At 44.0% G+C, this 26,974-nt stretch overlaps 1 protein-coding gene across 3 annotated transcripts in view; it reads right to left on the bottom strand.

The window, feature by feature from the left end:
* Positions 1-941: 941 nt before the first annotated feature.
* STAT1 (signal transducer and activator of transcription 1) overlaps positions 942-26,974 on the bottom strand; it is a 42,671-nt gene continuing 16,638 nt past the window's right edge. For 2 of the 3 annotated variants that reach the window (XM_060152423.1, XM_060152422.1), the window contains exons 9-25: positions 26,691-26,842; positions 24,238-24,396; positions 22,095-22,187; positions 20,502-20,561; positions 17,955-17,984; positions 17,758-17,851; positions 16,506-16,547; positions 15,134-15,217; positions 14,585-14,683; positions 13,347-13,482; positions 11,896-11,945; positions 11,094-11,188; positions 10,169-10,314; positions 8,434-8,619; positions 7,390-7,465; positions 6,394-6,493; positions 942-2,098 (exon numbers count right to left, since the gene is read on the bottom strand). In XM_060152423.1, coding sequence (XP_060008406.1) covers positions 2,084-2,098; positions 6,394-6,493; positions 7,390-7,465; positions 8,434-8,619; positions 10,169-10,314; positions 11,094-11,188; positions 11,896-11,945; positions 13,347-13,482; positions 14,585-14,683; positions 15,134-15,217; positions 16,506-16,547; positions 17,758-17,851; positions 17,955-17,984; positions 20,502-20,561; positions 22,095-22,187; positions 24,238-24,396; positions 26,691-26,842 — 1,617 coding nt within the window. In that variant the 3' untranslated portion in view covers positions 942-2,083. Of the gene's footprint in view, positions 2,099-4,110; positions 4,317-6,393; positions 6,494-7,389; positions 7,466-8,433; positions 8,620-10,168; positions 10,315-11,093; positions 11,189-11,895; positions 11,946-13,346; positions 13,483-14,584; positions 14,684-15,133; positions 15,218-16,505; positions 16,548-17,757; positions 17,852-17,954; positions 17,985-20,501; positions 20,562-22,094; positions 22,188-24,237; positions 24,397-26,690; positions 26,843-26,974 lie in introns of all 3 variants that reach the window. The other variant, XR_009541115.1, reaches the window with a different exon arrangement.

Below are 26,974 nucleotides of genomic sequence, written 5' to 3'. Positions count from 1 at the left end.
TGTATTTTAAAATTAAAAACTTGCATTATAGCAGTACTGAAATTCACTTTAAAATAAATGCCAAATTATTTCTGCATTTGGAGGCAGCTCTGGTGGTCACCAAGACCAAAGGACTTTCATTTGTTTGCTATTTATGGTACTCATTATAGCTTGTTTCAATAATGTTTCCTCTGATCTCTTCCACCAACCTATCTTAATCTGGGTAAGAAAGGGTAACACTTAGGAAAACGGTATTAATCATGTTTAAAAATAAGGACTGATATATTTTTATGCTTAATCATAAGAAAAGATAAGAAACATCAAACCTACACATAATGCCAGTAACTTTTTAAATCTTTATACAAAATATCTGTAAGAGACTAACTTTATAATTTTAATACTTTTTAAAAGTAAACAAAGTCTCTTGACTGGTGCAGTAAAATGAAACTATGCCAAAGCATTCTTAGAGGGCAAAAATATACCGAACAGTTAAATATTAGCAATTAGGAACAATTTAACTGTCATCTTTGTTCCTTCATCATTTCAATTTAAAAAGTCAACGCAAACCCAGTCAGGTTGATGTCAATCATCTTATGTAAAATCTGAGAGGAGGCCTTGATTTGTGTTTAATACCAAGGAAAGTACCATGTGCATATTATATTTAATGCAGTACCTATACTTTAGCTTTAATTTTGAGATAGACTTCAAGGAAACTTTATTCCCACCAGAAAAATACAGTATTTACCTAACAGTATGATTGTGGTGGTGACAGTAGAAAAATAAGATGCACCTGCAGACAGCAGTTTGTGAATGTTATCTAGAAGAACCCTGTCAAACCCACGCCCTAAACCACTTTTTTGCATGTCAGTGCTAATGGAGGGACGAGGTAAGTAACACAACACACTTCACAAAACATCATCCAGTCCAAAAAGGGTCTAGAAAAAGCACAAGAGAGACAGTGGAACCATTTGCAATGTATTTGTGAGAGAAACACATTCATCAGTGAAAGATACGCAATTCTCAATGCAGTTACACAGGATGAGTTTTCAAATTATCTGATTCTCATAATCTCTGGTTAATGATTTGTCCGTTACTATTTTCTCTTCTCAATTTGAAAATTTTATGACTAAGACTAAATACCAGCTAAAAACAATAAAGACAAGTGAACCCATTTAAGAAACATGCAATAAATTTCAGAGTTCATCTACATCTACAATTAATTTCAACTTTTTGAAAAATAACAGGATTTACCTTAAGAGAGCTGTTAATAGTTTGGCTCCCTTGACAGAACTGTGAAGACAATTTCATTTACTAGTGACCGTGATGGAGGCAGAATATATTCAGCTTTGGATATTAAAGTTTAAACGGAAAACACTACTCACGAATTTGGAAAGTTTACTTCCTTCCCTTTGATATTAGCCAGTATCATAAAGCCATAACAAAGAGAAAAACTAATTCTCCCGAGAGAGAATTTGTCCCTAGCTTTCAATGGCTAGTGTGGAAGATATAATAAAGAACACAACTTTTATCCTCTGCCCAGATACAGGATGGCTACCTTCAATAAAGAGGTGATGTAATTCTATGTAAACTTAACTTTGCACTATTTCATAGGCAAACCACTGGAAAACTTCTAGCCACATTTAAAGCAGAGAGAACAAATAAGAATTCTCCAGAAGAGAAATATGCCAATCCTGCATGAAGCAGTTGCCTAAATAACCGTGTGATCTACCCAACCACCTGTAACAATTGAGCACTGACTCTAGGCATGGAATTTGCTAGATGCTGCTAAATATTTGACCTTTCCCAAAGGACTCTCATTCTAGTTCTGATGCTTTTGGTATATCTGGATGTTTTTTATTTGTAAAACCCACTCTGTGGAGAGGGCCTTTCGATTTTACCTTCAATAAGATGCATGAAGCCCTTCAGAGTAACAGATGTTTCTGAATTAGGGAAAAATCCACTTGCTATCAACAGGTTGCAGTGAATTTGTTGGCCTTTCTTTTGTTTCCCTAGAAACACAGGATGTGAAGGAACAGAGTAGCAGGAGGGAGTCACAGGTGGGAAGGAAAAATGTCACCAGAGAAGATGAGAAAAATTCATGCTCTTATACTGCATTCATCTGTAAAAAGAAAATGTGGTTACATTTATTACACTGCTCTTGTAAAACGCAGACTCATATATTTAACATTACTTGTGTGTTCTACAATGGAGTAGTAGAAAGACACATCCCCCGGCAAAAAACCACCATGGAATTAGAGGGCCTTCAGCATGTGCTATCCTTTCTCCTGGACTAATAGAGACCTTTTATGTCACCTAAGCTGATGGATTATTACTCTGCAGCCTTAATTCTGTCCATTCATCCAAACTGCATAAAGCTTTCTGCTGTTATGCAGGTCTGGGGACAGAGCAACGTGGCAAATCTGCTCATGCAAAACAAGAGTGAGGCAATGCTGAGCTGTATGCCAGAGGGAGAGAGGGATTTGGGGGAAATGATGAATTTTCCTTAAAGGCCACTCAGCAGGAATAACAAACGAATGAGTTTCAGGTAGAGGCTAGAGAAGTAGAATCATCAGAAACCCCTCCACCTCTCCCAGCTGGGCCCTTCGGAGGCAGTGAATTGCTCATCCAAAGGACACCGGCCTGCCACCGACTTCCTATCTTACTTCCATGCTGGGCTCTCCCCTTAGACCAGGTGCTCTCGACCAGGGGTGATTCTGTCCTCTGGCAACATCTGGAGACATTTTGGATTGTCATGACCGGGTGTGGAGGTGTGTGTGCTACTGGCATCTAATGAGTAGTGGCCAGGGATGCTGCTATACATTCTGCAACGCATAGCACGGCCCCATAACAGAGAATCACTCAGACCCAAAACACCGATAGCAACACAGCTCTAGACTACAAGCCTCTTGAGAACCGAGTCCTTTTTTTTTTTTTTTAATCCCGAGTACCCAATAGTGGGTGGTACATAGTGGGCTCTTAGGAAAATACTTTGGATTGAAAAGCACAATGAAGGTTTTGCCCCTATGTTTCAGTCTGGCTGAGAGTAAAATATGTAAAGATGGTGGTCTTCAGAGAGAGAGAGAGAGAAAGCAAGCGACCCTGGATTCAAATCCTGTCACTGTCTCTTACTAGCTGTGTGACCAAGTCATGTTACTTAACCTCTAAATCCCAAGGTCCTCATCTACTCAAAGGAGACTGATAGTCTCTAACAGATAGATTTGTTGAAAGGATTAAATTATACAGCATATGTAAAATGCTTAGTAGACTAGATGGAAAATAGCAGACAATTAATACGTGTTATTTAATATTTATCATTAAATTATTATCAGCTTTGTCCAAGCTTTGCCCAAAGGCCTCTAGGAGAGGAGACTGGGTCTCATGCTGTCCCAGAGGAAGAAGTTTACTGTACAGGGAAGCCAGACTAAACAAGCACTGAAGCCAGGCTACAGAAAACACTGGTGCTCTGTCTCTCAGGAGCCTGCGGTCCTCCTGCTCCTGAGGCGGCACCAGGCGCTGGCCCCAGGGCCCCCTGGTCCAGAGCTGCAACCTCCAGACATGGCCGAAACCAGCCAGCTCCTCGAAAGGTCTGTTTCAGAGCACAAGCCCTAACTCCAAGAGTGGAGAGATGCGGAAAGGAAATCGTGGCCAAGGCTGAGGACAATTTGGGACAGACAAGGTGGAGTCCACCCAATTCGGAGACTAATCCAACTTTAATTTTGTCTAACCAGTGCTGTGCCCATATTATAGCTCTTAAATCTTCTATGGGTTTACTCTGGAGATGTGTGTGTGCGTGTATATAAAAATAGATTTATTCTACAAATGAAATGAATGAAATCATCTGGAATGAAATGGATGGCTCCTGGGCAGGGGGAGAGGGGATCCAGAGCCACAAAGCCATTTCCTGGCACTTATTTAGAGGAATTAAATTGCTCTCACAGTATCGTTCCGAGAGCACAGAGAAAGCGGTCATGCTGCATGCACAGATGGAGGGGACTAATCCATCTTATTTTCTCAAGGTCACAGGGCATAATGGTATGACAGAGTTAGAGCTCTGATCTCCAAATCCCAAACACAGGCCTCTCACCCAAAGGCTACGCTGCCTTCGTCTTAATAAACCAGAACAACACATACTCAGTGTCAAGTGCAAACAGCTTCTCTTGTGTGCAGGTTTTGAATGAATCAGAGGTCAGCTTTCTGTGGGGGGGCATTCCAGGAGAGTAGACAAGAACACGCAGTCTAGCGACACCCCAGGTGGATTCAAATATTCGTTCCCTCATTTACTAACTACTTCATCTTAGTCAAGTTCCATAGTTTTGGAGAGCTTCTTTTGTCTACATCTGTAAAGTGGGAAAAACAATAATACCTAACTCAGAAGGCTGTTGTGAGCACTAAGTTACTACCCGTGGAGTGCCTGGTACACAGTAAGTGCTTAACAAGTGTCACCTATTAATGGTGGTGATGACCATGATGATGATGTAACTTGCTCAGGAACAGCAAAGGAGGAGAAAAAGAAGATCGCGCCGTTGTTTGGTACTGTCCATCGATCTTACACTTTCTAAATAGGGCTTTACAGCTATTCCATTTTTGTGTAGGGCTCACAAAACACTTCAGAGCAGTGTGGGGAGCTATATTCCAACAGAGGATGCAACCTTGCACAGGTACAAGGTTCATCTTTCACTCGCCAATAGGAACAGAACTATTGCGCTATTACACTACCTAAGCATTTTTCTAAGTGATTTTTTTTCAGCCTTAACAGTCAGGAGGGTGTAAAGATTTTAGCCTGTACTTCTTCAGGTGAGGGAAAAGGATAAGGAAAAGGTTACATACCAGAAACCTGAGTCTAAACAGATATTACTAATGCCGCACAAATGCATTCCCTGAACACAGGGATGCGCGACCCTGAACCTTGGGAGATGGCGCCCTCTCACCTCATCCTGTCCTCCCTCCTGCATCGCTGAGCAGTCTGTGCCAGGCACCAGTGACGAAGAAGGGCCAGTAATGACTCAGAGAGGCTTTTCTTTTTTTTTTTTTTTTTTTTTTTGTGGTACGTGGGCTTCTCACTGTTGTGGCCTCTCCCATTGCGGAGCACAGGCACCGGACGCGCAGGCTCAGCAGCCATGGCTCACGGGCCCAGCAGCTCCGTGACATGTGGGATCCTCCCAGACCAGGGCACGAACCCATGTCCTCTGCATCGGCAGGCAGACTCTCAACCACTACGCCACCAGGGAAGCCCCAGAGAGGCTTTTCTTTAAAACATTAAGCAAATTTTAAAAAATGAACTGGGGGGCTTCCCGGGTGGTGCAGTGACTGAGAATCCACCTACCAATTCAGGGGACACGGGTTCGAGCCCTGGTCCGGGAAGATCCCACATGCCGCGGAGCAACTAAGCCCGTGCGCCACAACTACTGAGCCTGCACTCTAGAGTCTGTGAGCCACAACTACTGAAGCCTGCGTGCCACAACTACTGAAGCTTGCACACCTAGAGCCTGTGCTCCGCAACAAGAGAAGCCACTGCAATGAGAAGCCCACGCACCGCAACGAAGAGTAGCCCCCGCTTGCCACAACTAGAGAAAGCTCGTGCGCAGCAGCGAAGACCCAATGCAGCCAAAACTAAATAAATAAAGTAGATAAATTTATAAAAAATGAACTGGAATAGCTTCATGTGGAAAAGAGCTTAAAATTAAAACAGCATCAGCAAAAATCCAGCCAATCAAAATAAATAAATAAATAAAATCTTTAAGGGGAAGGATTTCAGGTTGACAGGCAAACAATACTATCTGACATACTGAAAAACATTCTCCCAAAGAAAGATGCACTCTTTTGTGGATAGCCCTGTTTCCATCCCTATCACGGTACTCATGACACTCTGCTTCACTCCTTGAACTTTTTACTCTTGGCAAAGCCCTTCACAGCCCCAGGTGCTAGCGGTACAAGTTAGTTCTCAAACATAAATCAGGTAAAGTGTTTCGCTGTGGCTGCCCAAGTCTCTATGACGACTGTATACCAAGCATTAGTCTCCTCCCTTCCTAAAAATAACACCTCTTCACCCAGACGCAGTGCTGAAACAACGGGACAAAAGGAAAACATTTTCTTATCAGAGAAATCCTAGTTCCTTAACATACGAGATTTCTATGTGGACAAATTTAAAAGGCAGAGGGGGAGCTTTTAAATATTTGAAATGTCATTATTTTTTGGAAGGTGATGAAGGCCAGGAGTAAAAATCCTGGTGACGACGTAGCTTGTTTAAACACAGCAGGCTCCAACGTGTCATAGCTAATCTAAGGAACACCCTTCTGGGCTCTGCCAGAGGCTCCTTCTGAGAACTCACAGATAGGCCCAGGGTCTGCCAGGCACCCTCCCTGCCTCAGAGAGCAAACACTCAGCGTGCTGAAAGCATCCCTGTGTGGTACTCACCATGTCAAATTCTACAGCGCCCACTATCCGAGACACCTCGTCAAACTCCTCAGGAGACATGGGAAGAAGGTTGTCTGTGGTCTGAAGTTGAGAAGGGTGACTAAAATGGGGAGAAAGAAACAGGAAATGTTAACATCTAGATTATGAAAGCAGTGGTGCAAACTCTGCCATTTCATCTCTGGCCTGTGGCTGAATCACCATTTTAGATTTTTATTTCAGGGACGCGTATACACTTGTAAAATACATTTGAAAAAGGACAGCTCTCGAGAGGTTCATGTCCCCGGCCCGGCCCCTTGGGAAACACACTGTATTCTAGAGATGTGAGCCAGATATAACCAGTCTGGGTCCTGCACCGCTTCTGCCTGGGTGAACATGGGCACGAGCTTGTGCAGTTGTGTCACCTACCCTGGCCCGAGAAGCGCCAGAGAAATGTCTGGGGAGTCCCTCATCCCTACCTTGAGGTTTGTATGCAGATAAGGCTGCTCCAGAGGGTTTTTACATGAAGGCTACATCCATTCACCCCAAGACAGTGCTGCAGGCCAAATAACTGACAATGACTTTTCCAAAATTTTTTCTACCTTTTACAAAATGAAACAACAAAATAAAAGCAAACGGAAAAAAATGTATCTCAGTCATTACTTTGGCCTTTTCTAGATTGAAAAGAACTGCTTGCCCACTCTGATCGATTTTTGTTCATTTTATTTACACCTTTTCAAAATATCAGTTTGGGGAGAACTTATATGCCTTAAATACAACTTTGTTTTTTTTGGATTTTTTTTGGTTTGCTGTTTGTTTGTTTGTTTTTATAAAGGCAATAAAACGCTGATAGGCAGTGACACCAGGATCTCTAATTAGGATCTTTCCACAGGTCCATCTGTGATGGTGGCAGCAACAATTACAATGGAAAAGCAAAGAACAAGCATCTTCAACAGGCCCCAGCCAGGAGTGGGGCTTGTTTGAGGATTTTAAACATGTCACTCTTCTGTGTTCACTTACACTTCAGACACAGAAATCAGTTCAGTCTTGATATATCCTGTTCCTTTAGGGCCATCAAGTTCCATAGGCTCTGGGGCTAGAAGCAAACACATCACGTACACTTTCCGTTAGCAGAAATTACACAAGAACAATCAACTTTTTCTTTGATCAAGACTGGACTGTTTTCCTTGGCAGTCAGGTTAGACTCCCTGCCTGGGTCACCTGAAATTGTACTGCGAATGCAGAAACAACCAGATGAAAAGGGGAGGCACATTCAGCACAGAAGTAAAGCTAAGACGGTTCTCTTTCCAAGGCTTGAAATCCTACAAAAGTTTTATCTGGTTTATGGTCCTGGCCTGGTTGGTGTAATAAACGCATCTGTCAAGGTAAGCTGGGTGCATCTAAAGTAACTGTGCTAACATTGAGACTACTGATCCTGAAAAATCATTAAGTCTGTTGGTGCATTCCAAACCAGATTAGTCTAACTTCCACTTTCTCAAATGCGGTTCAATGAAGACTAAGCAGAGGGAGACCCGTGTGCTAAACTTAGACCTGCTCTCAGTGATGGGACCTAATAACTTACCAGGTCACCATGAAGGGACCACTTCACTTCGCCCGGGCCTCCATTTCCTCAATTTCAGGAGCAGGCTGACATAAAGCAGGTGACCATCACAGGTCCTACGTTTTACCCCTCCACGTAGAAAAAGTAAAAATGTAACAACTACACACGACCAGAAATGGACCTTCTCCAACACCCCTAAGATCAAGAACCATTTACTCCTTTCTTACTATCTGTATCAGGCCAAACAATGTATTATGTTTCAACTGCGCTGTGTTTATTAGAAAGCCTGCTTTTACCAATTCAAAAGAAGGGGTGGGCTAGTGACATGGCATGGGGGGAGTCTGTGCTGACATCTTGCACCGATAGGGAGGCAAGGGCAGTGTGTGGGGTTAACGCCTGTCTCCCGCAAACCTTCGGACTAGATGAAGGGAGAACACAATCACAGGAATGACTGGGCTGTGCTGTAACTCATCAGGCAATGCTTGCACACTCTGCCCACTTACCTTCCTTTGGCCTGGAGTAGTACTTTCCAAAGGCATGGTCTTTATCAATATTTGGATACAGAAACTTCAAGGGATTCTCTGGAATATTTTCAGCGGCCATGACTTTGTAATTGCGAATAATGTCAGGGAAAGTAACAGCAGAAAGTTCTTTCTTTGTGTAGGGTTCAACCGCATGGAAGCAAGATTCTAAAAGGAAGAAAAGCAAAGTGAGTCCCACAGAATATCCCTCAACAATAGAGGAGAGAAACAAACACTGCAGAGTTTATGGATTTGACAGAACCTGGTAAGAACTAAACACAATCTAGGAGTTACATCACAGAGCATGTAATTGCTTTATTCCTAAATAGATTATTATCCTTTCTTTAAAATAGGAAAAATAAAGGCCATCATTACTTTCGGTAATATTGCATTTGTCATTATTTACTTAGATTTGTAAGTCTAGCCAAAAGAAATTTATTAAATACCTTTAAAATAACATTACTAATTGGGTCTTCTTGGCTCAAGCCATAGATTAAGTTACTAGAAGATAAACTCACTTTGTCTTTCTTTTCATATTGAAAAATGAAAATAAACAACAGCAACACATGGAAAACAACTTTTTAAACAAACCAAAAAGAGACCCTATTTGCTATTTTTTTCTCTAATCCTTAATGTAAAAAAACACAGTTTAATTCACTCCTGGTCTTAGTCCCAGACTTCATTGGAATCCTGCTTCCTAACTGATCCAGGATTTCACTTTTGGGGCACACACTCCAGAGGCTGCTGTCAGGTGCTCTGGGGACTCTGCTCTAGAACTTCAGACCAAAGCTTTGTAGCTGGTGCGGCCCTGCTTTAAACTTTCCGGTTGCCAATGGTTTTCATCTTTGCCTGGTTTGCTAGTTCCATCTCTCAGCAAGTTCAGGAAAGAACTACCAGGGGAGAAGAAGAAAAGGGCAGGCTCTACCATCTACTGTCCTCACTGGGCTCTAATCCCAGCTCTCCTGTTTTTTTACCAGAAGAAGAAAAAAAAAAAGAACAAGAAAAATATCCTATCTTTTTGCATCTTCTAAACTGAAAGCATAAGTCACTGGAACAAATCAGTTTTCCCTCCAATCCTTCAAACAGAGCAAACTACAAGCAAGAGTGAAAAGTCACCAGTTTGTCTTTATCACTTTCTTGTCTCCACTGAAACCTGTTTCTCATTCCCCGGAAACCTGTTTCATAACGCGTAGGTTTTCAGAATTGTTTTTGCCATGGATGCACTTGGTCAAATAGAAACCCAAGATACAACCCAGATAAACGTGCACGAGCCTTCTCTGTCAGAAGGCAAGGTGGAGGGCTGCACCCAGTCCCAGGACCCCTCTCATGGAGCCTGCCCTCATCCGTGCACCTCCACGTGGGATTCCCCTCCATGGGTCTGGAAGCTCACACCTGTGCACTGTGGGTTTCCTCCCAATAAATGACTGCCAGTCATACTGACTCGCATCTTTCACCTACAGGTGACATACCTGACAAAAAGGAAAGAATGTGGCCTTGTCTTTAAAAAAAAATCATTTGCACAATATGTTCCAGGCAACGAATCCCAAATAGCCCTTGGTGATGTATTAAATCCTACTGGGGAAGCTCAGCTGGGGACAAGTGGAGGAGCTGCGACTGTATGTCAAAAGCTCATCATTTGTATGAGTTGATTTGCAGAGAAGAAGAAGGGCTTGCACCCACATTTTGAATCGGTGTGTGTGCAGGCGCCTTGGCTTACCACCTCCATTCTGGGGCCGCTCCACCCATGTGAACGTGATGGCCCCTTCCCGGCAGCTCTCACTGAACCGCAGCAGGAACGTCCCCGGCTGCTGGTCCTTCAGCAGAGCCCGCTCTCGCTCCTTGCTGATAAAGCCCACGATACACCTGCACATGGAAAGGGATTGATGGAGGTACTCTGAGGTTCAGTCATGACTGTAATTTTCACGTTCACTTACAAATCAAGATGACTGCAACTTGACACAAGAACACAGGATAGAAATGTATCAACTATTTTAGATGCTTTAAAATCTATTTCATCGACACTTCAGGAAGCACTTCACTCATACATATATATGCTGAAGTCCCAAAAAAGCTCACTAACATGGTGCCCGTTGGATGCTACTGATGATCAATAAATACTTGCTGGATTAATGAGCCTTTCATTTTCACCTGGGGATTCTGAAGGCCATGAAAATGTCTAGATTCATGCATCCTTTCTAGTGAAGAGAAAGGCTCAGACAATCCATTTTCATATTCTAGACCTCTGACCAAGTTAAAGTCTTTGCTGAAATATCAACTGACCCTGGGAAAACATTAGAAACAATTTACCGAGTCAAAAAAGTTTTTTCTTCCTTACCTGGAGGCAATAAAGCAGGTGCTCAAGAAATTTTCGTAGAATGAATGAAGGCATGAATGGCACTCAGGGTTTTTAAATTTAGCTTTGAAAATGCATATACATATACTACGAAAATATAATTTTAATCTTATGAGGGTCTACTATCGTGAATGCCTGAAGGGACAGCCTGCAAGCATCTGTTTCTGTGAGATGCACCCAAGTCTTGCCAAATAATGAAGTCTGTCTGGGTCAGGCCTATCTCAGCCTTGCAGCAATGGAGTGTGTGCTCAACATAGGTTTCAAAAATACATCTATCAATGGCCCTTACCCATCATTCCAGAGACAGAGCAGGTGTTTTTTAATGAGTTCAAGGATGCTTTCAATCCAAAGCCAGAAAGGAAAATTTTTATCATTTATATTTTCCTGCAAGTATACAGATGCACACATTAGAAACCAAGAAATCCAAAACAGTGACTTAGCATGTCTCCTCCCGCCATCGGGTTTTAGTTTGCAAAGACTGCCCAGCTGCCAAAGCTAGCACTGCCCCCTACAGAGCCGTCCCTGCCCTCTTACCAGCTTTCAGACACCAACCTCTCCATTTCCTGAGCCAGGCTCTGCTTCCCTCTCCAAACATTAGCGACCCAGCCAGGGAATGACCTCCAGCATGATCCCAGAATACCAGCTGCCTTCACACTATCCAGTAGCGTCAGCTTGTCAGCACTGTCTGGTGACCCTAGCGGGGTCTGATTATTCCCCCCAACTGGTCTCACTGCTTGAGCAGGCTCAAGACACCCCCTCCGGCCCAGCAGGCTGTCTACGCCGGCACAGACCGCACGTTACTCATGGACGGAGCTAAAACGCTGCCAGGCCAGAGGTCAGTGTGAGCAAACAGAAGACTCATTTCGGATATGAGAGAATGTTATCACCCAGGCAGGTGCTTCCTGTCAGACTCGCACTTGGAGACTAACCTTCAGCGCACTGAAGGAAAGTAAACAACTTGCCCTAGGGGTTCCGGGGGCCAGAGGAACACGCCAAAGCAAGCACAGTGCAGCCCGCACCGCGGCGAGAAATCCGAGACCCTCAACAGAGAGCGGAAAGCACTCACAGTGTAAACTCCAGACAGCACCCACCTTACAGAAGCGAGTCCATGGAATAAGCCCATCAGGGCCAGCACTGGGACCTAAACAAATAAAAATAAGTCTTTTAAGGAAATGGAAATCAATTCTGAAGCTTTGGCTGGACTGATGGCTGTGGTATTTGCTCTCAAAGAGCCAACACTCAGCAAAGGAAGGTTGTGTGTACACAGTTGATATTCTCAGATTCACTAATACAATCACTTGTGTTTTCTGGAGAAGCCTCGATTTGGTCCCCCTTGTGCAGTATCATTTCCCATTGCTTCCCTCTCCCTCCTTGGCAGGCTCCTCTCCCGGTGACCCTGAGGAATTTTTTTCAAGTTCAAACTAAGACCAAGATCACCCCTAGGTGATCGATTTAACTGACACTTGACTTTACAAGATTATTTTAGATATTAATTAGGCATTTCCCTCAGCCCTCCTCCAAATAGGACACAGGCTCAGGGAGGTCGATGCAAATCAAAAGCCCAGTGAGAGAAAGGAGAGGGGAAGGAAGCCTCGGGGTTACCAGCTACACAAATTGAAGAAGCCTGGCCATAAGAGGTGGTGAGCCTGACATCTCTCTTCACGGAGAACCCCAAATAAGCCACTGTAGGCAGAAAAGATATCTGTCTTAACTCTCACCAAATAAGGGAAAGGAATAGGAATGACTTCTTACTTTTTATTAAATTGCACAAGACTCTCACTGTGACAGTTGCATGGCCAAGAGAAGGCACTGCTGAGAGCCATTTGGTTAGGAAAAGCCTACTGGTGTGTGCAGTACATGCAGTCCTGCTATATAGAAAGCAAATCTGGCAAAAAGGTGACCATGGATTTTTTAAAAAATAGTTCAGACAGTCCCATTCATTGAAGATCTGACCTTGAGACTAGTAGGTCTTAGGTTTGCTTAGTGTGGGAAACTAATAAATCCATGACATCAGCCACTGAAAGGGAATTCTCTATCATGGGCTGCACCCTGCCCATCAGGCAGTGCTGGCCACGGGCATCCTCCTGATGGGGACAGTGTCTCCTCACACCTGGGCCACCTGACGTAAGAGACCTGGGCGTGTGCTGTGTGGTGGGCAGCCCAAGGACCTTATTCTTACCATGTTGGGGGCTTGCTGTTTTTCTCCCCAAGGTTAATAAAACTTCATATTTCTCAAAGAATTTAAGCCACAAGTAATATATTTTACATAATTTAGACATCTTTCCCCTAGGAACCCTGCTCAGAAATGTTAATATGAGATAACGGGGAAATGATTCATTTAAATCTTTTATCAGGTCTCTATCTCCTTCTAAGGTGAGGCATCATTCTCACTTAGCTATAATAAACTGCTGCTGGAAAAGCCAATAGATTTTAACACTCTCCTACCTTGGACAAAATAAAGAGGAAAGAGGGGGAAAGGAGCAAGTCAAGATATTTTATGAATTTCAATTGTTAGTTACGTAAGAAGTGAATATGCTCATACCAAGAAGTTTCTCTCCCAGCATGTTCAGCTGGTCCACATTGAGACCTCTTTTGGTGACAGAAGAAAACTGCCAACTCAGCACCTCTGAAAGCTGAGACCATCGTGCACAAGGCGGGTTCAGGAAGAAGGACAGATTCTAGAGAGAAAACACCCAGAAGCTAAGGGCTACTGACGAGCCACCAGTCACAAGCCTGGCACTGAAACATGGATCTGAGCCAAAGTTCAGCTCTCATCTATGACACACAGATGTTTTCACAGCTAAAGAAGAGAAATCCTCATTATTTGCAGATTCACATTTGTGAATTCATCAGCTCACTAAAATTTAATTCCTAAATCAATATTCATGGCATTTCTGCAGTCATTTGCAGATGTACCCAGGCACACAGCAGTGAAAAGTTTGAGTTGCCAAACATGTATGTTTCCAGGTGAGGTCAAACAAAGCTATGATCTGCCTTCCTATTTCAGCTCTCATACTATACCCGAGTGTCTTTTTTGAGGTCTGCTTAGCGCCGCGGTTTTTGCATTTTCGTATGCTTTTTTGTTGGTGATTTCATTTTTAACATGGCCCTCAAGGGCACGGCTGAAGTGCTGTCTAGTGTTCCAAAGTGCCTTATGGAGAAAACGCATGTGATATACAAGCTTTGTTCAGACGTGAGTTATAAAGCTGCTTGCCGTGAGTTCAATGTTAATGAATCAACAAGTATATTAGATAAGGGATCTTTAAACAAACAAGGTTATGTATTGATCAGCAAATGCAAAGGCTGTACCAGAGGCTCATGGGAACCTAACCCTGTGTTTCCCCTAGATGCAGTGGTTCAGTATCTGCCAACTCAGTGTTCACAGCGACTTCAAAGGACTTTAAGTACAGTGAATAACCAGCATCAACTGTAATTAATCAACCATATTAGAGTACCCACACTCTAAGAATGCAGCAGGCTTATTTAGCATATATACATTTTTTAAAAAGCACAAAAATAAAGGACCTCTTCCACAGTAAAAGCTGTACGAAATCATCCGTTGCCTGGGCTTATTCACATGGAAGGAAAATCATAATTCTCATTTCTAATACATACACATGCTTCGCTTTTCCAGAATTACTCCGATCCTTAGCAATGCCACTTGAGTTGTGCCACTTTTCCTTCAACATCTGGCCCTTAGGGGCTCTTTCAGATATGCAGAAGCTAGAGCACGAGGTCTCTGGTTAACCCCTAGTACGAAAGTAGATGTGTTTTCCATACCCTGGGTTCTGCCACCAGCATGTTGTACCACAGGATGGAGGCCCAACCACTCGGGAGCTGGCTGACATTGGAGATCACCACGATGGGCAGAGAGGCCGTCTAGAAGATGACAAAGACCTTGAAATCATCTGAATCACAGAAGCATCACCTTCAGACCACTACGCAGCCTCTCAACTAAGCGAGGGATTCCTGTACATTTGCATTATCTCTTATATTTGAAAATTAAGAATGTAAAGTTATGTTCTTTGGTTCGTAGTTGAATATGTCTTTGTTATATCTTTTCAGGTAAGAAATAAGTTTCAATGCTTCATATAAAAAATTAACATAGGACATCTCAACTGGAACATTTAGCTTATAGTACCCGAAGGTTAATTCAGTTCTCTAGCTGCCCGAATGATTAAATTAACATCAAGATAGTACTGGCTGAAAACAATAATCTTTTTTAGCAATTAGGTAAATACGTCTAAAATAAAAATTGAGAAATAAAAATACATGTAACAGTTTAAAATAAAAATAAAGTTTTCCTCATCTGGAACATGTAAGTCTTACCTCAAGGTCAATGACCAAACCAGGCTGGCACAACTGGGTTTCAAAACTAAGGGAGTGAAGCTCTTCAGTAACGATGAGAGGACCCTTAAAAGAGAAAAGGGAAACAAAAGGAATATAGCGATTCATTCACTGATCTTGCAACTTGCAAGAGCCTACTAAGCATTTTTTGCAAGAGGCTGCAGACAGCCTGAACCTAACCAGCTGCAATTCAGAAGAACATTTCAATTTTTGAGCATCTATCCCAGATTTCATTATCGCGAGTATCTCACTGTTCTCTCAGAGATCAGATTTCAGATTTCCGATATTATGGCAAGGGATATGGATTCAGGGGAAAAAAGTGTCGATAGGGAAACAGCAACTTCTAATGGGTTTGTTCATGACCTCAGGCATCCTGGCCCTCAGCCGCTTCTGAGGGTGTGTGCGGGCGGCACACCTCAGGCTGGCATGGGGTGGGAAGTGTACACGTGTTCCAGGTGTGATTATCTATCGGGAGGGCTGATTTGCATAAGCCTGGCTGGTCATAAAGTGCCTTGGTATGGGTAGAAAGGTTATATAGTGTTCAAAGTACCTTCATACATATTATCTTACACGAGCATCACAACAACTTAGAACCAGAGAGATGTGGCTGCCCTCCCTGCTCACAGGAGAGGAAATTAAATCCTCGGGAGGTCACAAAGATAGTCAAGATCCAAACCAGGGCTGGTCAGGCCCGGGCCGGTGCCTGTCCCACTGTTCCACACGACCTCTGCTGGCTGTCGTGGGGAAAGACAGCATGCGTGCCACGCAGGCACAAAGGACGACGAGCGGTCCAAACCAAAGCAACTCCAGGCATTCTGTCCTCTGCCCATACTTCATATCTGAAGGCATCACAAACACAGCTCCTCAAGGACTGGCTGTGAAAATGAAACTGACAGAAGGATGATGCACTGGGTAGGGGACACGTGGCAGGGAAACCCTCTCGGCCCACATCGCTTTTGGCAGGGCAGTCAATGAAGCTGGCCTCTAGTTCTAGCTCTGACAGTAACTCCCTGTGCACCCTTAGCTAAATCCTGCAAACTTCCTGTGGTCCAACTTCTTTACCTGTGAAATGTGAGTAACACAGTAGCCCACCGTACCTACTCTGCTGGGCTGTCTGTTGAGGGTCCCATAAATTCACGAGCAAAATCACTTGACAACCATAAAGCACAAGCACAGAGTGGTTTCACCGTTATGACAGATACACCATGTCCCAAAGCTTGTCCACTGCCCTTCCCTGCCGGGTCTTCCTGCTTCTCACCCCTCTGTGAGGTGTCCCTGGCCCCCAGGGCCACAGAGCCAACCTCATTGGACAGACCTGCTAGTTAGAGACCAATCACAAGAGAGAAAGACTCACCTCGTTGGTTCTGGCACCGGCGTTTTTCTGTTCTTTCAGTTGCTACAAAAAAAAAAAAAAATCTTAGTAAACAGTACCATAATCATCAAAGTTGCTATTTTCGTCTACAAATCAAGCCAAAGTGGGGACTTAGAAAGAATGAAGGAAGTGAAATTATTTTCAGAACGCAGAACAGGAGGTGAAGTGACCCTTGTGTGGGTTCATGAGGGAGAGTGCCTTTTCCCATCATTCTGACAGCCTGCGAACACCACAGGGTTGAGAAGATCCCAGGGAACAGCACCCTGCTCCCTCCCCCAGGCTAGCTTTTCCCGAACCATCCCCCATCACCTTCGTTAGCTGTCGCATGCTCCCTGGGCTCAGGGCACAGCTTCTCTTGCCTTTCCCTCCGCAGAGTCTCCCAGGCCTGTGACTCAGGCCTCTAAGACTGCCCTCAAAAGGACTTCAATCACGCAGGTTCTAAGGGAGTAACCTGGAGCCCCCAGAGCAGCTCCGGACACCCTCAGACTCCTGGGTTGGACCAAGGCTCTCACACGAGGTCTAGCTTCCCAACTATGAGTTTGCGGGTTCACGAAATGGTTGCCAATAAAAAAGGATGCTTTGAACCTCCCTGCAGGCTCCAGCCCAGGAATTGCGCAGGGCTCGGCACCAACGCCCCTACAGAACAACTGGCAGCCCCGATTTTCAGGGAGAGAGGAGAGAAAGCACCACCCACTTAAACCCCTCTGCTGATTTCCACTGTCCGGTGCCCGGGCCCTACTCCTCTGGAGACAAAGTGCTCAAGACAGTGGTTGTGGGCAAGACCCCAGGAGGGAGGTGGCAAAGAAGGGGCCAAAGAGAGACTCCTGGGGCCTGCCACGCTTGGAGGGGGAGAAGGAACGGTCAGGATGTGGGGCAATAATGACCTCTGGGAAAATTCCAAGAATCTAGAATGGGTAATCACTGAGGTCCTGGAGGAATCATGTACAGATAGCTTATGTGCACACTGGTTTATGGAATATCTGACTGAGATCACTACCCCCCAAAGAAGGTATCTCTGAGAGGAAGACTGGCAGGAAACAGAGTGGACAGTCCTGGGATAAGGAGGGGGGACCAAGATTCCCCAAGTGCTGCTGAAGCCACCGGCCATGAATTCTAGGAAGCCTTCTGCTAGGGGGTGCCCTGCCCATCACACAGGGCACCAAGTGCCACTCGATCACAAATCAAGTCCTAATAAACCAGACACAACAGAAAAGGGGGAAACTGATCTCCCTACCAGGTGTCGGAATTCTGCCGCCAGACTTCCATTGGTGGACTCCTCCATGTTCATCACCTTCGTGTGAGTGCCCAAAATGTTGAACTTTCGAAACCTAGACAATACAGGGTACAAATACTTAAAAGGCTGGGAACTGTTAAACCAACACATAAACAAACAAAGCGATTGTAAAATATAGCGCAAAGTACTTCACGTACCCTTTTACTGTATTTCTCTCATTCACATCTCTGCAAAAAAAAAAAAAAAAAAAAAATATATATATATATATATATGATCACATATGTGTATTTAAAACTTGAGATAAGTTTTAACAAAAATATAAAAGTACAAGATCAATAACAAATAATGGGGCTGTTCAGCCCTTTCATTCACTCACACAGTCCCTCAATCAACCCACACCAGCAATGCCAAGTTTTGCTGAGTGACCTCGGGCAAATAAACTGTCTGGGCCTCACCTTTCTCCACTGTACGTCATGCTAACAGCACCAACCGTACAGGACACTGGGAGAAGGAAACCTGTTACCGGGTAAAGAGAGCACAGAGCACACCCTCAGTAAACGTAAGCCTGAGTTATGGCTATTTGTTGAGCAGTTACTCAGTCGGTGCCTTTCCGAGGCACCGAGCTAAGCACTGGGGACTGAGCAGAGAGCGTTGCTCTGTGGCTACACAACTCAGAGGACCTTCCAAAGTGACAGCTCGATCCTGATTTTTGTTCTCTGTTATTTTTAACGCTTTCAGAGAAGTACTTGAATGGTCAATTATTTGGGAAAACTATCAAGTTTAAGTTTTAAATCTGAGGTTAAAATCTTGAGAGACCTGTATCTTATATAAATGTAGCGATAACGTCGTCATGTTCTGGACAAATAATGTATCTGTCAGGCGCAGGCGAAGGTTAGAGATCATTAGCGCACTCATAGTTAAATGAGTTAGCTTCCTTTCCTGTCTCAACTAGAAGTTCAATGCTTTTGTGAATGAGAATCACCGTCAGTTGTAACAGTGACCAATTTTCCCATCTGGAAAAAAAAAAAAAAGAACTTACACTTCATAACCACGGAATATTTCTAATGACCAAGAAGCCAGCCTTGGCATATGACAATTAGCTAACTCGACACTTCACCTGGACTTCATCACTTCCCCCCAGCGTCCTTTTCCTGCCCCAGGACTCCAGCCAGGACCCCACGTGACATTTGTCATCATATCACCCTAGTCTCCTCTGGTCTGTAGCACATTCTCACACGTTCCTTGTCTTTGAGGTTTTTGACAGTTTTGAGTATCACTGCTCAGGTGTTTTAGGAATGTCCTTCAACTTGAGTTTCTCCAGTGTGGCATCTCAGTTTTTTAAATTGTGGTAAAATATACATAACAGAAAATTTATTATTTTAAGTATTTTAATCATGCAGTTCAGTAGCATTAAATATACCCACATTTTGTGCAAAAAAAGAAAATTCACAATAAAAGGAATAGTGTGATACAAAGCTACCTTGTCAAAGCTAAGAAGAAAACTCAGAACTGGAACAGACAGAAAAGACAAAAGAGCAAGAAAAAACTGAAAGAGAGACTGAGTTAAGCAGAGTGTGGTAAACTGTAGTGGCCACAAAACCTCTGCAGCTTTTCTTTTCAAGAGGCAGAATGTATTTCCCTGTCCCTTGAATCTCAGGGGACTTTGACTTGCTTTTCCCCACACAATGGACGGGAGTGGTGTCGTACAAGTTCCAAGCCTAGCCTAACAGGCCCAGCACGCTGCTGCTCTGATCCACTTGGAACACCGCTGCCGTATGAGAAAGCCCAGGCTGACCTCTTTGAGGGCCCAACAGAGAAGGGCCCAGTTATCCCAGCAGAGACAGACACATACAAGGCCATGCTAGACCACCCAGCAACAACCAAGCCAGCCCAGACCAGAAGGACCACACACAGCCCACAGCATAAGAGAAATTAATAAGTTTTAGAGTTTAAACCACTAAATTTTGGGGTTTTTATGCAGCAAAAGCTAACTGATACACAGAGAAACCAAAGATGATGGGAGAAAAGCAAAGGCACAGACTATGCTACAAAGAAGGCTATAGTTACAGGAATGGAAAGAGACAAAAAGCCAGAGGAAAATGACTTGGATTATCATAAATGGTTTTGAAACTTGGTAAACCAGAATGTTACACACACCAACAAAAGCATTAAATATATCGGGGGGGATGGCAGGGGCTAAGCCATCTTGTTCCTTAATGGAAGTGCTTAGGTCACTGATAGTTCAGGTCCAGGGACTAAGGACAAAACAGGATGGGCCTGCTCCATTTAGACCCCATGAGAGATGCTGCCCATTCCTGGGTTCTTACTGCCCAGAAGAGACAAGTGTGAGGCCAGCAGGCTCCACACAGGCCCCCCAAAATGCTGTCAGCTTCACTCCGGAAACAAGTCCACACTGGCTGCAGAATCATGGTGGCCTGGAGTTGATCAAGGGCCCTTCCTCTACGGCTGGCCTAGGAGGAGGGGTGGCAGCTGCTTGGAGACTTGATCACTACAAGTTCATATGCATAAAATGCACTCATTCTTTTGTTCACTTATAGTCTAAAAAGGCACAAGCACATTGATACCAGCTCTAGGGGATGCTCCCAACATCCAGAACAGGAGCTATCAATTTAAATGTGCTGGGATCACTTACAAACAGCCCCAGTGCAAAAGTCTATGTTTAGTTAACAAAACCAGCAATTTCAACAGTACGTGTATCTTAGATAATATTAAAGGTATCTTACTTATCAAATAAGACTTTGACTTTCAAGTTATAATTCAGCTCTTGCAATTTCACCAACAATCTGAAAAGAAAAAAGTCATAATTACTTTTAAAAATTATCTGTTACCATTTATTTATCATGCCAATTCCCTACTGATGAACATTTCAATAACCCCCACCCACCTCATGCAGTTTTTGGTTATTACAAACAATGGAAGTGACATCCGTGTATGTCTACTTGGATGTTTTTAAAGTGTATTTGTAGGAGAAGTTCCTAGCTGTGAAACTGCTGGGACAAAACTGTAACATTAAGTTCGGACACACAGCAGCACTGATTTTATATTCCCACCAAACATTAGTGAGGGTATCTGCTTCCCCGTATCGCCTCGCCAATGCTGAGTTTTATCAAAATTTCTATTTGGGGCTAAAAATAGCAAACACTGCCCTTTACTAAAACTTGTATCTAATGCTTATTCTGCTGGGAGAAAATAAAAACTATCACCCATAATCAGGAAAGTGAAGGTCACCTCTATAATCACCCCAGGGCAGTGTGGAAAGATGGAAGGAGCCGTGGGCTAAGAATCAGGTGTGCTCTGCTCTGATGAGCTGGAGAGCTGGGGAAGAAGCCCCTCACTGGTTGGCTCCCTTTAGTGAAGCAGATGATGGGATTAGATTTCTCCTCCTGCCAGCTGTGAGTTCTGGGACCTCACGGGTGCTAAAGCGTGGTGCTGTTCACTGGCAGCCAATAGGCAGCACCTGTGGACCTAACTCAGCAGCACCCTGGAAAAAAGGACGAGGGCCAACTCTGACGGCAAGTGCAGCTCTTCTGAGTCCAGCTGCTCACCAGCAGAGGAAGAGCTAAATGAATGCAGCCGTGCAACGGAAGAAAGTAAAGCTGTAAAAGCTGTACGTTCTAACATGGGAACACTTCCATAAGTTATTATGAAGGAGAAAAACAGGCTGTCAAAAAACAGACAGCAGAACCCTCGTTTCTAAAAATGAAATACTGTATGTCATATATATTTGTGTGTCTATGCGTGAAAAAAATATGTATAAGTACAATGTATTTATTTATATATTTATGTAGACATGGGCAAAATTCTGGGAGGACTGACACCAGGCTGTTTACCATGGTGGTCTACAGATATTTAGATCACATACAACTTTGAGAAATCTGAGGAAAGCTATGAACACATTCAGCAGAAAAATGTACCTGTCATAAGTCCACATTCACACACACTGCATACATTCTGGGGGGAATGTAAAGCTCAGGTTATGAGTTTATGCTCAAGAGGGGATGAGGCTGCTGGGAACTTCTACTCTCTACTATATGCAGTTCTGCAATTTTGAATTCCTATTTACAGTAAACATTCATTACATCTATAACTGGAAAAAAATCAGGTGTGTGTGTGTGTGTGTGTGTGTATACAAACATATCTCTTCTATTTCTAGTCTGAATAGAAAAGACAAGACTCTTAGATATTCTAAATAAGAATTCATATTAAAATGCCTACTGCAAAATTACTTCCTCTAAAGCACCATATATAACAGTGTTGTGAAAGGAAGCTGGGGTGCAAACTTTGTGATAGGAGGTGCAGGGTCTTTTCTTTATTACCTCAACTTCACAGTGAATTGTACTCCAGTCTTCAGGACCAATGGCCTCTGAGGATGAGTTGGCATGCAGGGCTGTCTTTCCACCACAAATGAGCTGTAAATTCCCAGCAAAGGGTAAATTAGCATTTCCATTAATGCTGAGGCAGTAAAAGGTTATTTTCCCTAAAGAGGAGAGGGGGTTAGAGGGCACAAGCTAAAAAAAAGTTTGAAAGATTCTAACAAATTGGATGAATAAAGTGAGGTTTTCTAGTCAGTAAAGAAATCCCCAAATCTATTGCACTCAGCAGAATCATAGTAACTGCAGTGAACTGTGATACTCTTCAACAATGAAAATTCTGAATGGGATTCTGTTCATTTACAAATTTAAGAATCAAATTTGCTAATTAGACTTAGTGTGGTGATCATTTCACAATATATACAAATACCAAATCATTATGTTGTACATCTGAAACTAATACAAGGTTATATGTCAATAACATCTCAATTTAAAAATAAAAATAGGAAAAAAAATAAAAATAAAAAAAATAAAAAAAAATAAAAATAGGGAAGTCCCTGGTGGTCCAGTGGTTAGGACTCCGTGCTTCCACCGCAGGGGGGCATGGGTTCAATCCCTGGTCAGGGAGCTAAGATTCCACATGCCTCGTGGCGTGGTCAAAAATAAATAAATAAAAAAATAAAAACAAGATAAAAATAAATTTTACTACAGTTGAAAGTGAACCATGTACCATATTGCTTACCACCATAATTTGAAACTGACATTTTAACATCCTTTGGAAAATTGATTTTAAAATTGTTTAGTAATATTTATTATCTAATAAACATTTCCAAATATTAAATTTAATTTAAAAAAATAATGAAATTTGCATTCTAAAACCCAAGTAAATGTCCTCGATTATTTCAAAATCCAACATCTAGGCATTCCTGTTTGGACATTAGCCACAGGGAACCAAAGACATTTTTATTACTTTAGCATTTAAAAAATTGCAATATGGGGCTTCCCCGGTGGCGCAGTGGTTGAGAGTCCGCCTGCCGATGCAGGGGACACGGGTTCGTGCCCCAGTCCGGGAAGATCCCACATGCCGTGGAGCAGCTGGGCCCGTGAGCCATGGCCGCTGAGCCTGCGCGTCCAGAGCCTGTGCTCCGCAACGGGAGAGGCCACAACAGTGAGAGGCCCGCGTACCGCAAAAAAAAAAAAAAAAAAAAAAATTTGCAATATGAATTCTACTTAGTGCCATTTGTTTACCTACTAAGCATATCTGAAGCACCTACCCATGGGCAAGGTACTATGTAAGGCCCTGGCGGGGGAAGAAGATGACAAAGGCACATCTCTGTCTACTAGGACCTTTCAATTTACAACAAAGAAAACAGAAATACACAGACAATGATATAATAAAATCCAGAACGGGAGAAAAATAAAGAATGAACTATGCAGATCCGGAAGGGAGACAACATCTGCCCGGGAACTCTGGGAAGATTTCATGATGAGATATAAGGTGAAACGTTCAGGATGCAGTTTCGAAATGAGGTACAAGAGAAGAAAGCTCTGAGGCAGAGAAAATACTGTTGGGAGAGGAACGGAGAAGCAAACATCCAGGGTAGGCACGAAGTCAAGTCTGCCTGGAAATGGGGCATGTATAGAAGCTAATTCTGGAGTGGCTAGTGAGGGCCAGGCTGTGCAGGTGCGGCTTGGGTGACCGGATGCGGGGCTCCCCTGAGATCAGCAGGTGGCAAAAAACCTGATTGAACTGTGCTCTGGGAGAGCACAGGGTCACAGGGACAGGGAGGAAGGGGCTTGGGAGGGACCATTTGGGAGGCTACCACGCAACAGTTCAATAGAGAGGATTTGAGAGCTTGAAATGTGATGAGACCATGGAATAGGAAAGAGAGGACAAATATCATCAGGTTAGACTAGACAGGTCTCGTCACAGACCGGCCACGGGGAAGGAGACTGGTAACCAGTCTAAACGGTCACAAGAATGACAGGCCAACGACATAAGCAAGGAATTCGGGAAGACCTGATTCGGGGAAGCCATAAAAAATTTTACATAACCTATTAAACCCTTCTAAATTATCTGAATTACCAGAAAAATTTTCCTCTGGGTAAAATAATTGCAAAAAGTGCAAAAACATCTCCCTCAAGTTACCTCTGAATGAGCTGCTGGAAGAGGCTGAAGGTGCGGTCCCATAACGCTTGTTTGTTTTTTGTGATAGGGTCATGTTCATAGGTGTACTTCTGTTCCAACTCCTCAAGCTTTTTAAGCTGCTGACGAACCTGCTGCAGACTCTCCGCCACTATGGTGAACCTGGGAAGGTACAAGCCACAGGGGTCTCCATCAGAAAGCAGCCTGGATTAAACAGAATCACGGAAACCAACAAGTACTTTTTACAGACAACACACGACGTTATCTGCCCAGCTCTGAAGTGCAGGGAGAAACAGAACAAACCTGATTTGTGTGAAAAAACTAATACGCATGAACGATTACAGCCCAGATTAAAAAACTGCATCCCACTGAGATGGCCCTAAGGAGAGATGGGTAGGGGTGGAGGCTGCTAGGGAATCTGTGACTTCAATTGAGCTGTGAGATAACTGGGATCTAAAGGGACAGGGCAAAGGTGCAGGGGGGACAGAGGCAGGGGACACGACAAGGCAGATGCTGTGGGCAGTGATGTGTGGAGCAGTGAGGGGCCCCTGCAGATCTTTCTATCAGGGCAGTGACACTGTGCAGAGAGGAGCAAGAGAGCAGCCTGGACGCTGAGGAAGCAAGGCCAAGAGGGGATGCAGGCCGGGTTAGGAGGAGAAGAGGGAACAGAGGTGACTGTGTCACTGAACTGAAAGGAGAAGGCAATGTGCGCAACCTAGACACTCAAAATATATGCATAAACTAAGGAGAAAACCTAGTGACTGCTTTCAGGTTCCTCCGTCCTGACAGGAAACCACCAAAGGCGATGCAGCCTCCGAGCCGCGTCAGGCTGTGGAAGTTCATTTTACTGGCCTGGAGGAATGACAGAAGAACCTCTATTCCCCAGTGAAAAACATCTCCTTCACTCGGTGCTTCCATGCCTTGAATCCAGTTCGAAGCACCAGGAGCACAGCCCATGGCCATGAAATGAGAGGCAGGGTAACGGTGGGTGGGTGAGTTCCAGAGGGATTCTAACCCGGTGATTCCCAACCTTGTTCAGGCCACGACACACAGGAAAATGCCAACAATCCTTGTACCACACAGCTGGGGGTACTGAGGGGTATTCACATCTCTGCAGGAGGCTCCTTGTGGCCTAAGGTGACCATGGGGGCCCCAGACAGCGGGGGGCCTCGCTGGGCACCTGGGGGGCTCGGAGGTCAGCATCTCACAAGGCTCACGGGGACACACTGGGCTGGGGAGCTCCATTCCTATCCACAAAAAACTGGGATATGGAATGGCAACTCACAGAATAAAAATAAATGGCTGACTATTGTGAATTTTTAAAAACAGCAATCCAGAAAGTAATCTCATGAGATCTCTGGTCCTTGGGCCCTTCAGAACTGTTCCAGGCCACCCCCCGCTCCTACCCACTGATTCTACTGCTTCCATCCCCTCTGCTCAGTTCTGTCAGCCCTCCCCTGGACTACGCTAATAAACTCAGAGCAGACCAACTGGCCTTTCTGTCTCTATTCTATCCTCGGGCTTCAGCCAGAGTGACCTAAATAAAAAATCAGAGAAATGAACCTCCACTTAAATAAAAGGCTTGCCCGGCTCACCAGTATCCACTGGGTAAAATCCCGGAGTTCCCAGCACAGTATGGGAACCTCTGTGACCAGGCTCCAGCCTCTTGCCGGCTCCACTTTCTTCCTTCCCTCTCTGGCACCCGACTCTCTAGCCATCCAACATGAGAACTGCGGGCCCCAGCTCATGCCAGCCTCCCCTCCCCTCTGCCCCATCCACACTCTTCTCCTTCCTGGTCTACATGAAGTTTTCCTATTCACTCTCGAATCCGTGCAAGACCACTTTGTCTCATTAATCTTTCCTAGTGACTCCTTCCTTCATCCTCCATGAACTCTGGATGGTCTCCGTTGGAGCCCTGGCAACCTTTCACTGAACAGTTATTACCACGTCCATCTCCCGCCTCCACACTGAGAGCTCCTTACTGGCAACGACCAAGAATCATTCACCTTGTGTCCCAGGTCCTAGCCCAGTGCCTGGCATACAGCATTTCATAAGTATTTACTAGACGGATGACTGAAATGTATGGCCCACAAACTATTATTTCACGTAAGCCTGTAAAATGCCCTTTTGTTTTTAAAACCTTGGGACTCAAGTTGTTAACTGTGTTGTGTGATGACCATGTCACTGGTGTGTTGGCACAAATGACATGTCCCACGGTACACATACAGCAGGGAGAGGAGTCCTCCAAACCATGCAGGATGTGGCTGAACGTGGCCACAGGTGTGATTAACACTGTGCTTTTCAAGTGTTTCCAGGCCAAGAAGCAGTTGGACTACATCAAACTCTAAACCAAAGGTTTGACAGAGTCCATTCAACTAACACAGCTGGAACGTGCACTTTACGAGTTTATATGGTTAGCCAGTCAGCTGCCAATGTTCTGCTTCGGAGAATCTTACCAGTTCTGCAGCTGATCAAGGCAAGCATTGGGGGGTCCCCCGATACAGGCACTCTGCTGTCTCCGCTTCCATTCCACAAGTTCATCATTAATCAGGGCTTTCTGGGTAAGTTCGGTGGCATTCAACAACTCTATTATTTTGTGAACTACTTCCTAAAGGGAGAGAAAGAGACAAAGCGAAATAAACTCATCTTTAATCACTGAATTTTATTCTTTCATCTCAACTGGGTTGCTCTAAGTGAAATGGTTATAAAAATAATTTTGCCTCTATTCCAAACTTCAAGT

Source organism: Lagenorhynchus albirostris, chromosome 6 (assembly GCF_949774975.1).
Source record: "Lagenorhynchus albirostris chromosome 6, mLagAlb1.1, whole genome shotgun sequence".
In the NCBI taxonomy this organism is placed as follows: Eukaryota; Metazoa; Chordata; class Mammalia; order Artiodactyla; family Delphinidae; genus Lagenorhynchus; species Lagenorhynchus albirostris.
The sequence above is the reverse complement of the archived record's forward strand: the minus strand, read 5'-3'. Positions and strand labels throughout refer to the sequence as shown.